The sequence below is a fragment of the Enhydra lutris genome, unplaced genomic scaffold (genome assembly GCF_002288905.1).
Source record: "Enhydra lutris kenyoni isolate GAN:26980312 unplaced genomic scaffold, ASM228890v2 scaffoldscaffold47, whole genome shotgun sequence".
Lineage (NCBI taxonomy): Eukaryota > Metazoa > Chordata > Mammalia > Carnivora > Mustelidae > Enhydra > Enhydra lutris.
In genome coordinates, this window is record NW_019154131.1 from 436,817 (window position 1) to 448,964 (window position 12,148).

Below are 12,148 nucleotides of genomic sequence, written 5' to 3' on the forward strand. Positions count from 1 at the left end.
GCGGCGCTAATTGGCCGACGCGGCCAGCCTGGTCCCAGGCGCCGGTCCGTAGAGCCGGGCGCCGCGGCCTGGGACTGGGATCCGAGGGGGTGCGGCCTCCCGGCGGCCGCGGCTCCCCTGAGTAGCGGTGACTGCAGCGCGGGCGGGCGAGGTCAGCGGACGCCGCCGGCGGCCGGCCGTGTCGGCCGCGGGATGAGGAAGCGGACCGAGCCCGTCGCCTTGGAACATGAGCGCTGCGCCGCCTCGGGCTCGTCCTCCTCCGGCTCGGCAGCCGCGGCGCTGGACGCTGACTGCCGCCTGAAGCAGAACCTGCGCCTGGCGGGCAAGAGGCCGGCAGAGCCGCGCTGCGCCGCGGACGCGGGCATGAAGCGGGCTCTGGGCAGGTGAGGCGCGGCGCAGGGGCGAGGCCCCCTACCTGGCGCGCAAGCAGACCTGGATCCTCCCGGCCCTCCATAAGTTTCTTGCCTGCAGGAGCGCCCCACGTCTCCCTTCCACACTCCGGTGTCCTCTTCCGATTCTCCTCCATCCTTTCCCCTCGCCTGGCCCGCGGGTGCAGCCCGTGGGCATCCTTTCCCCAAGGTATCTGCCTGCGGGAGCACTCCGACGGTCCCCTCCCTCCCCGGGTGTCCTTTTCTGGCCCTCCGCGGAGCTCAGCCCCGTGCCCTTCCCCTTCCCAGGGGAGCCAGTGGGACCCTGTCCGCGACGGGCTGGACCAGGGTCTCCTCCAAGGGTTGGGAGCAGCGGGCAGTCACGACCCCGCGTGGGAGAGTAGAGGAGAGCGTGGGGGCGGGGGGCGTCCCCTGTGAGGCTCCCGGACGCCGGCACGTAGATGAGACGCAGAAGCGCAGGCTCCTGAGCCTGAGAGCGTTGGGGCTCTTTGCCTCAGATCTGCATAGAACTCAAAACCGAGCGCCCCTCGTGCTGGGCTGGCTTGTGCGGAAGCTTATCTTTTTTCGGTTTCTCACTCTGGTCATTTTTCTCGGGTAGCTCGTCGTCAGAAGTGGCGTTCTCTGCTCAGAACTGCTGGACGTTTGGGGGAAGGTTAAATGCGCTGTGCCCAGGGGGACACCGCATCGTCAGCGGTTGGAGGGAAACCTGTCGTTGGTTGTGCAGGTGCTTGAAATTTGACTGCACTGAGTTGTCTCCTTAGGAATCTCCGTGGAGTCTGGAAGTCTTAGTTTTTTGCTTTCCCCTCTGAGTAGGAGATGAATGCATCCAGGTAAAGCTGATTTCAGAATTAAGATAGTGTATTTCACAGGGACAAAGTTCTCCTTGTATGCTAGCTTCGTAATCTGGCTGGTCATAGAACGTATCATTCATGGCAAGTGTGAAGTCTGGATGTTTCACGGTTTTGAATGTTCTCAGGTGTTACCGAGTCCTTTCTTTTGGGGTCAACTGGAATGCCCTTAATTGACACTGGCTACTTCAGTGTCAAATATTTATCAAAATAGTCTCTAAAAATATCAATTTCATTGCCTGAAAGATCACGAAATTGAAAATATGAATATTTGGATAAATAAAATAAAAATATTTCGATAAATATTTCTATTTATAGAATATTTATATTATAGAAATATTTATCCAAATAGACATTTCAGCATTTCAAATTCATTGCTTAAAATGTTATGAAATTAAATTGCAGTCTCCTCTAAGTCAGTGGTTCACATTCTTGCCAGAAGGGCAGGGACTGACAGTTTTTTTGGTTTTGTTTTTTTTGTATAAAGTTATCTAGTAGCTGGTCAGTATCTTTTGTGAAACTAATTTGTCCTCTTTTTCTGTGGAAAGGTTTATCTGCATTAAAAACTCATGAGTAGCTTTAATGTACTTTTGTTAACAGGTTTGGCATTACACCGAGATAAGTTTGGGAATTCTTCCTTTGAAGAAATGAAATTGTTAGGCCCAAGAGTGTTTGGGGAAACAGTGCTGGCCCGGTACCTTCCTTGAAAGATGTACTGTATTAAAAGGGTATGCTTATTTTCATTTTTGTATTGGGACAAAGAGACATTCAAGAGGTGCTCATATTCTTTGGAGGAACGAAAGACTGTTAGGGAATAAAAAGTAAAGCAGAGGGCAGGAAAGCCAAGTTTGCATGTTAGCCCGTGGCTTCCCTCCCTTCTTGGAATGTTCTCCAGGACATGCTTCTGCTTTGTTTTCTTCCTCACCCAGGTCTCTGCCCAACTGTCACGTCCTCCTGTCCTCAGAGAGGCCCTCCCTCTCTGAGAGACCAGCCCATGCAAAATAGACTTCTTGCCATTCCCAATGCCCTTATTCTGTTTGCTTTTTTCATCACACTTACCTCTCTCAACCTTAAAATTGTCTGTGTACTTAACTTGCTTTATTGGCTGTCTCCTCCCCTACAAGAATGGAAGCCCTATGAGAGCAGGGGCATTGTTTCCTCCACTTTTCTATCTCTAGTGTATGGCTGTTGTAGGTGGCAGAAAATACTTGATTTAATTATCTGTGGTGTAAATTCCTAAGAAGTGGAATTGCTGGGCCAAGGAGTGTGTGTTTATAATTTTGAAAGGTGAGGCCAAAGTGCCCTCCAATGTACCGATGGATACTTTCCCCAGCAGTGTCAGTTGCCTCTCTTCCCCCCAATGCTGAATGTTACCAAATATTTTTTATCTTTTTTCTATTTGATTGATGAAAATGACATCCTATTTGTAACTTTAATTTGCATTTCTAATTGTTAGCTGGCAATTTGTGTGTGTTTTTATAAGCCTGTTGCTTACCTTTGGGTCTCTCATTATCTGCCTTTTCTTTGGGTCCTATTGTGCACATTTTCAAATATTCAAAAGTAGGGGAGACAATATAATGAACCTTGATGTATCCATCACATCTTCTTAAACAGTTTCCCATGTGTTGCCAATCTTGAATCATTTGTCCCTCCTCCCTCCATTTCTTTGTAGGATGAAGAACTAGAATATTTTAAAACAAATGATTTTATTCATAACTACTTCAGAATTAACAAATGATTTTATTCATAACTACTTAAGAGTATAACTTGGGAACTGGAACAAATAGGAACTTTTGAAATAATATAACCTCATTGCTATATTTATCAAAACTTTTTTATATTTATCAAAATTAACAGTTTATTGCCTATTAATTTAATCTAAAATCCAATCTACATACACATTTCTCCAGTTGTCTCAGAAATGTCTTTAAAATGTTTGTTTAAAAATCCTGTACATTTCTTAAGTTTATTCCTGTTATTTGGTCTTTTGTTGTTGTTGAAAATAGGACCCTTTCTTATGTTACATATTTCTATTATTGTACTTAATAATTTTTTAAAAGATTTTATTTATTTACTAGAGGGAGCACAAGTAGGGGGAGCAGCAGGCAGAAGGAGAAGCAGACTCCCCCCTAAGCAGGGAGCCCGATGCAGGGCTTGATCCGAGGATGCTGGGATCAGAACTTGAGCCGAAGGCAGAGGCTTAGCTGACTGAGCCACCAAGGCACCCTGAAATTTTATTAAATTACTTATTAATTTTGTACTTATTAATTTTGCAAGCAGCAACTTATGTAATCATATTGTTTCTATTAGTGTTTGCAGTTGGTTCTTTTGGATTTTCAGGTAGAATATCATATCAGTCACAAATAATAAGAATTTCATTCCATGTTTTCTACTTTTTATGTCTCTTATTTCATTTTTTTGGTTGCATTGTATTTCCAAAACAAGATTAAATATTGGGAATGCTAGTGGGTATCTTGTCTTGTTCCTTACTTTACTGAGAATGCTTTTAGTGTTTTTGCCACACTAGTTATTTTACTAAGGGGTGTGTTGTTGCTATTTGTTTTTTTAATAAAAAAATGGTTGTTGACTTTTATGAAATGCCATTTAACATCTGTGAAATTATCATTTAGATGGTCTTTCTTGACCTGTTGATATGGATTATAGTAACAGATTTTATGTTATTGAATCATCATCATATTATTGAATCATCTGTGAAAACTCCGTTAATATGTAGCCAGGTTCTATTAATATTTTACTTAGTCATTTTACATTGTTATATGTGAAAGTAGTTTGTAATTTTATTTCTTAATGTACTCTTTATCAAGTTGTTTTATTGCTTTCCGTAGCTTTATTCAAAGCTTTCTCTGCATTAGCTAGTTTAAATACTCTTGAAATTATCGGTTTCTTTAAATTTGGTGGAATTCCCCTGTGAAACTACCTAAGCCTGGTGCTTTTTTAGACTTGCTATCTCTTTCTGGGCTTAGTTTTGGTGATTTACATGTCCATAGAAAATCACCTGTTTTATACAGCTTTTTCCTCTGTATCTGGGGCTGTAATCCCTGTCCTATCCCTAATTTTGTGTGCTTACATTTTTCTTTTTCCTTTTTTCCCCTTTGATTATTTAAACTAGCAAATGGTTATACACTGAAGTATTTTTTTCTTTGGAAAAAATCTTTTTTCTTCCCAGTAACATTTTTTTGTTGTTAATTAATTCTGAGAGACCAAGATGATGCTGAGGGCTTTGGAGAAGTAGAGAGAACATCTTCCATCTGAAAGCTGCTACTGCACCTCTCGTGTTGCTGCCCCTGACAGGAATGTGGCCCTAGGATGGCCAGATTATCCGGTCTTTCAAGAAGAGACCTGGGGATGTGTGTGTGTGTGTGTGTGAACTCAAACTTTGTAAATGTTGGCAACTAGTTCAGATAAAAACAATAACTTTGGAGTAAGATAGAACAAAACATTTTTTGTTTTGTTTTTAAAAATTTCTGGATTCATCGTTTTTAAAGGTAAATGTTTATCTAATTTGTGTGTTGACCCTGCATTCCCTGAAAGAAGGGACTAGATATTAATTTTGTGCAGTATCTGGTAATTTTTGGCAAACAAGGAGTTTGTGGGCTTTTCCTGGTTTTTTTGTTTGTTTGTTTTGTTTTATTTTGTTTTGTTTTTGGTCAGTAATCCTGGAGTTCTTTGGAATATGCCTTAATGGTGTGAGTGATCTAATTTGGACCCTAGGAAGGTGGTACTGAGATGTATGGGTCTGTGTGTTTCAGTGAACTAGTTTTTATCCTTCAACTCCCAGCTCATCAGTGGATCTGCAGGTGACTGAGATCAGTGAGATGAATGGGAGGTTTCATAACCAGTGATCCTTGCATGTAAATACAGAGGAACTGAGGCATCATCCTTGGTTCCTCCTTGACCCGAAGCAAGGGACTTCATCCAGCTGCTGATGGCTTTACTGTAATCCAGAAAGGTAGGTGGCTGAGGTTAACAGCCCTTTCCTTCAGCATCATTCTTGAGCTCACCTTAGAAGGTGCTTTGCATGGTATCTCTTTGTTCTTTCCTTATACACTGAGAAGGTGAGAGTGTGGTCTCAGTTAGCTTTTGCCATTAAAATGTACTTTTCTCAGTCCCCCTTCTTCTTCCACTTCCGAAGAGTACATTGTGTGCCTGGACTGTGACAAGCAAGGAAACAGGCTTTGTTTATGGCACTTCAGCTGGGTCTCTCAGCTGAGTCCATCTCTTTTCAACTGCGATTTATCTTATCAAGGCCATACTCCAGCACTGGACCTGGGACCCTGAGACCTGGCACTTCTCTGGTGTCTCCCTCTTTGGTGGGATTTTGTGCCCTGTATCTCTGCTTCCTTTCCCGTTCCATTTTAGCCAGTGCATACTCTCCCTTCTCAAGGGAGTGTCTCTTGTATGGTAACCGGATAGATATTGCTTATGTGTGGGAGATATTTTTGAGTAGATCAAAGGCTCCTGAAGACATTATCATGGAGGTAGCCTTGGGAAGAGGCATAGAAGATGGATCATCTTGTCAGGGTTATGCTGACAGCAGTGGAGACAGGCTGCCTTTCCAGACTCATGATCCTCCTCCTCCTCCCACTAGGACACTTTTCTTTACAAAATGAAGTCTACAGGAAAAATTTTTACTGTAATATGATCTTGAATACTAACAGATTAAGTCAGTGCTCTTCTCCCAGAGATGATGCTGCAGAATTTGGGTGTAAGTGGGTTCGTGCTTTGACAGAGGACTCTTTCAGCACAGGGAATTGGTAAGTCATTTGTTTTGTCTTGAACTGAAGGCCAGTTGGGAAGGGTCAGTTAAGAGAGGAGATGCTGACACAGGGAAAAACAGTAGTAGGAAACGTTGCCTGAAATGTCCATTTAGCCAACAGATCCATTATTTGGGTGTGGTTCTAGTTTTAGTATCATTTGATATCTTGTAGGATATCACTCACATAGATGTGGAGCCCCAAGCAAGTGTTTCCAGGTTCTGTGGGTTGGGGAGACATGTTCAACTTTTTGAGTTTGTTTCTTCCTCTGTGATGTAGGTATATAGAAATACTTTCCCTATAGGATCGGAGTGAAGCTCAGATGTACAAAAGAGCTGGGTATACGATCAGTGCCTAATCAGTAGCACCTTATAGTTTGGTCATCCCCAGGGCTACTACTAATACTATTAAATGCGGGTCACATCTTGTGGACTTTACGTTCTGTAGGGGAGACAAATAACAAACAATTGCGTATGATGTGCGTCACATGCTTGGGGTACTAAGGAGATAAGTAGGCCAGTAAGGAGCACCTGTGATATGTACATGGTTTAGGTGGCAGGAGGCCTTTCTGACAGAGGACATTTAATGGAAGCCACTGGCCTCTTTAGAGTGGAGGAATGCCTTGATGTGATGTATGTCATTACCTTGTCACTCTGACTGCTGTGACAAGGACAGACTGGAGGGACTGGAGGGCCAGAGGGAGCAGGAGGACCAGTTAGGAGTCATCCAGGTAGCAGATGGTGGGGCTTGGGCTGGCAGTAGTTGTGGAGGGGAGAGGTGCTGCATTGTGGATCTGTTTTGAAGGAGATGTCAATAAGACTTGGGAGGTAGATGAGTGTGAGAGAGCAAGGATGGCGAGAGATGTTTCACCAGTTTTCTTTTGAGCGATGGGAGGCAAGGGGCTGCCATGCACCGAGATGGGGCAGTTGTGGGAAGATCAAATGCTTTGGGGGGTGATGAGCTTGGTTTGGGGCTTATTGAGACCTCCTTTTGCATATGCAGTAGCTAGGAGGAGCTAGAGTTTGGGAGAGTTAGGTTGACTTCTGACCGTTAGCCTACAGAAGGTACTTAGAGTCACAGTGGGGTGGGGGGGCAAATCTGAGGGCTGGGACCCAGGTCCTCAGTGGTTAAGGGCTGGAGAAGAGGAGGAGACGTGGAGGAAGCAAGGGAATGGATTAGGAAGAGTGGTAGGAGGAAAGGGTCAAGGCAGCTGGGTGAAGAAGCCTGTTGCAGAGAAAGTGTGATCTGCTGTTGGATTTGGTGACATGGAGATGAGTGGTTTATAGGAGTGGGAATGGTAGAATGGTGGGGATAAGAGCCTAACAGAGTGGCTCAAGGGAGAGGTGGAGAGAAGAAATGCAGAGCTTTTAAGGAGCTTTACCATAAAAGGGAACAAAGATAAGGGGGATCCCTGGGGTGGGAGGAGGCTTCTGACCAGTGCTGTTGTTAGAGCTCATTGCTCTACTCAGTGGGATGGTCCAGTAGGCATACACTGGCCATGCAGATGCTGGTGGCATGGTGTCTCTGGGACCCAACACCTCAAGGCTAAGTGGAGGGTCCCCATACAAAAGAGACAGGCCAAAGGGGCCATGAAGGTGCAGGGAGGTGGTTAGATTTGTTGGAGAAACATTGGTAGTTGTCTTCTGCATGCTTCTACTTTCTCTGTGAAATAAAAGCATGGTTGTCCACTGAGTGGAGAGGGGGCCAGAGGAGCTGCAGGTCTTTCTTTCCCTTTCACTTCTCCACCTGGACAGTCCTAGTTCTTTGTCCTTGACCTAAACAGACTGATCCACCATATTTGCTAAACATTAATGTGAACAATCATGCTACCTAGCAGGGACTCTCCATTCTTTCTTTCGGACATGTAATGTTTCAGAAATGGCTCCCATGGGAAGTCATTTCAGCTGTGAGCTCTCGTCTGAGAAGCCACACATGTTTCCACATAGTTTAGTGCTGCCTGGTTGTGGGGGCCTGAGTGAGAGGGCAGTGGCTCCACAAGGTTCCTGCACACAACCTCACGACAAGGGGGTAACAGTTGGAGGTGGAGGTAGGAAAAGGAGCAACGTGAGCTGAGGTCAAGATAGAGAGATTGTGTGTGACCCAGGTAGAATCCTTACTTCCCAGGTTTCTCTAATACACAAAAAACTGTTTCTAAAATAAAATTTGTCTTGAGATGGCACTTGTAGACTTGAGTTGTCTTAGTATCTGTGTTCTGTTCACCTGGTATGGAAGTGTCCAAAAGGTAAAAAGAAGGGAAGGTCAATGAGTGTCAGTGTGAGTAGTTTCAGAAGAATAAGACACTTATTTTTGCAAAGATGAAGGCAAGGAAGGGGTGTCACTGAAGGAATACAAGCTGATCTCCAGAATGCTAGACTTTTGGATCTGTTCTTGAAGTTTGAAAGAAATTGCCCTGAGGTTTAGGATAAGAAAAGAAAGTTCAAGTTGTTTTCAGTTCCTACAGACTTGTGGGATCTCCATGCAAGGTTTAGATATATTGACTGAACTATTCATAATGGGAAGGGCGGAATGTTCAGGGTTGGAGCAGCGGTCATTTTGATGCAGTCCTGATGAGTGCTCAAGAGACATATATGGCTTTAAACTGTTCTCTTGTACAAGTGAGACTTCCCACATTTTCTTCTTTCATCCTTGATTTGTGCCATCCTTGGTCCTGGAGGATCATTTCGCCACTACCTGAAAATGGCCATGTCAGTGGCAGGTGCCCATAGATTGTTTTATTCAGCACACGGTTACAATACTTGGGTTGTTGGTCAGATGCATGCTAGGCTCTGGAAACATAAAGATGGAAGGAAACCGTACCTGTTCAAGGGAGTTTGTTGTCTGTCAGTTTTTACTTGTGGCTGCCACCAGCTCTTACACTCAAATATTTTAATGATATCTATAGTAAAGACAAAACGCAGGCACGGCTGGAGATGGTTAGTCTGGTTTCACTTTTGTCTTTCGTTATTCTGACATTATTTTGCGTGCCACTTTATCTTCAGAGAATCTCATCTTTTAGGCTCTCCCTTCCTTGACAGGTTGTAGTGCATCCTATCAGTGCCTCCCTGGCTTACCAAGGTTTCTGTAGATATAAAAAAAGAAATTCTCAGAGTTTGGGGACTCAGCACACTTTAACAAGGCATGTCATGGCAGAACTTTTGGGAAGGTTTTGATATTTGGCTTAGGGTTCTAGAAGGAAGGGACTGTTAAACCAGCGTAGGCTGATTGGGAACCTGCCATGACAGCCCCAGGCTTCAAGAGAAAGCATGAGGGAAATTCTGTAGGCTCCAAGGCAAGGATCTCCAGGGATGGTGGTCACCATGGTGAAAGGCAGCCCCCAAGGAACCCTCTCTCTCCCTCTGTTCCTCTCTCATTTAAAATTTTTTTCTGATTACAAAAGTAATAAAAATTTCTTTCTTTTTTTTTTTTTTTTTAAGATTTTTATTTATTCACTTGACAGAGACACAGCGAGAGAGGGAGCACAAGCAGGGGGAGTGGGAGAGGTAGAAGCAGGCTCCCCGCCAAGCAGGGAGCCCGATATGGGGCTCGATCCCAGAACCCTGGGATCGTGACCTGAGCCGAAGGCAGACGCTCAACAACTGACCCACCCAGGCACCCCAGTAACAAAGATTTCTTAATAAAAGTTGAAAACAGAAGATAATGAGAAAGTGCAATTTCCCTGGATGATTATTGTTAACAGTGTGGCATATATCAAAAATATTGCTTGCATGTTTGTTCTTTCATTCATCTAATAAATACTTTGTTGAGGCCTACTGTGTGTAAGAGGATGCGGACCAAATGTTGCACAAGAGCCAGATGGGTCCCAGCCTTTAGAGAGCTTACATTGTCATGAAGGAGAAAGGTAGCAAAAAAGGTAGTGTTTAAATATATACAGTGACATTTCAAAGGGGATGGAAAATGGTATAAAGAAAAATATAGCAAGATAGTGTTAAACATAAGACAACAGGCCCCAAATGGAGTCCCTTATGTTAAGCCCTACCTGGCCAAACCAAGATCTAACTTAATTACAGCTTCAGCTCTCCCAGAAGTGGAATCTTAAACCACTCGTTCAGGAATTGCCTGATCAGCACTAGTGAGGTTATCTGCCTGACCGACCCCTGCCATCCCCTAAAGTAAAGTGACCAGGCAATAACCAACCCGCTTTTTTGGCCAAAGTAACGTCCGTATTCCTGTTCACTTCTCTGCCTGTAAAAGCCTTTCATTCTGTATAGCTCCTCCAAGCTCCTATCTGGGTTAAATGCTGCCTGATTCAGGAGTTGTTGAATAGAGCCAATAAGATCTTTAAAATGCACGCAGTTGATTTTTATTTTTTATTTTTTGGAACACTAGGTAATGCAATTGTGTGTAAAGCACCTGAGAACAAGCTATACTGTAGTGTCAAATATTTTTATCCCTGGCAGGAGAATAAGGCCTTTTTACAGCAGGACAATTCTGCCAACATCCTCATGGTTTTTTGTTTTCTTCTCCGGAAACAAAGAGACATTTATGGATTGCTCTTGTGTATTTTTTTTTAAAAGATTTTATTTATTTATTTGACAGACAGAGATCACAGTAGGCAGAGAGGCAGGCAGAGAGAGAGAGGAGGAAGCAGGCTCCCCACTGGGATCATGACCTGAGTCGAAGGCAGAGGCTTTAACCCACTGAGCCACCCAGGCGCCCTGCTCTTGTGTATTTTATTAAGGCCTTAACTTTTTCAATTCTGTTGAGTGAAATTACCCCCAGTACTCACTGTGTTCGAATAAGATTTTAAAGACTGTTCTTCAGGTTTCTACTTGTGAACTAAGAAGAATTTAACCAACTCTTAGTCTTGGGGAATGAATCCTGGCTTTACTCTTTTGTTCATTCTCAGAGAACATGAGTAATATATATGTTATGCAAACCTTTCTATGTTATATATTACATATGTATTTTATGTACCTAGTTGCCCCTTGAACAACATCAACATGGGGGGTTAGGGATAACCCAGTCCCATGCAGTCAAAAAAACTGTGTATAGGGGCGCCTGGGTGGCTCAGTGGGTTAAGCCGCTGCCTTCGGCTCAGGTCATGATCTCAGGGTCCTGGGATCAAGTCCCACATCGGGCTCTCTGCTCAGCAGGGAGCCTGCTTCCCTCTCTCTCTCTGCCTGCCTCTCCGTCTACTTGTGATCTCTCTCTGTCAAATAAATAAATAAAATCTTTAAAAAAAAAAAAAACTGTGTATAACTTTTGACTCCACAAAACTGGGTTGTGGAGACTTTATGATGTCTATTATAGAAAAGAAGCTACGAATAGCTTCTGTTAACCAGAAGCCTTACTAATAAACAGTTGATTAACACCTATTTTCTATGCTATGTGTATTATATACTGTATTCCTATAGAAAGTAAGCTATATATAAGAAAATTATATGAAGAAAGTCATAAGAGAAAATGTAGCAGGGGTGGCTATATTAATATCAATGTATATTTCAGAGCACAGAATATTATGAGAGCTAAAGCAAATCGTTTCATAATGACAGATTAGTTAATCAAGAGGACATAACAACTTTGGACATTTGCATGTGTAATTGATAGCTTCAAAAATCTGTAAAGTAGAAATAGAACTGTGAGGAAAATAGACACATCCATGATTATAGCCAGAAATTTCAATAACTGATAGAAGTAGGAGACAGAAAATCAGCAAGGATGTAATAGACTGGGGTGCCTGGGTGGCTCAGTTGTTAAGTGTCTGCCTTCAGCTCAGATCATGATCCCAGGGTCCTGGGATCAAGCCCCGCATTGGGCTCCCTACTCAGCAGGAAGCCTGCTTCTCCCCCTGCTTGTATTCCTTCTCTTGCTGTCTCTCTGTTTGTGTCAAATAAATAAATAAAATCTTAAAAAAAAAAAAGGATGTAATAGACTTCAACAACACTGTCCACCAACTTGCTTGACAGTCTGTCCAACAAAGGCAAATACTTGTTCTCCTCAAGTGCACATCAAACCAGATAGATCATATTCTAGGCCATAAAACAAGTCTCAAGAACTTTAAAATAATTTAAGCTATGCAAGGTCTGTTCTGACCATAGGAATTAAATTAGAAATCAGTAAAAACAAGATGTCTGGAAAATCCTGAAACATTTGAGAAGTGAATAACACACTTTTG

At 43.3% G+C, this 12,148-nt stretch overlaps 1 protein-coding gene across 1 annotated transcript in view; it reads left to right on the plus strand.

The window, feature by feature from the left end:
• Positions 1-60: 60 nt before the first annotated feature.
• Positions 61-12,148, plus strand: part of LOC111156569 (abhydrolase domain containing 12) — a 97,141-nt gene continuing 85,053 nt past the window's right edge. Inside the window, exon 1 of the mRNA XM_022517551.1 lies at positions 61-383. Coding sequence (XP_022373259.1) covers positions 193-383 — 191 coding nt within the window. The 5' untranslated portion in view covers positions 61-192. The remainder of the gene's footprint in view (positions 384-12,148) is intronic.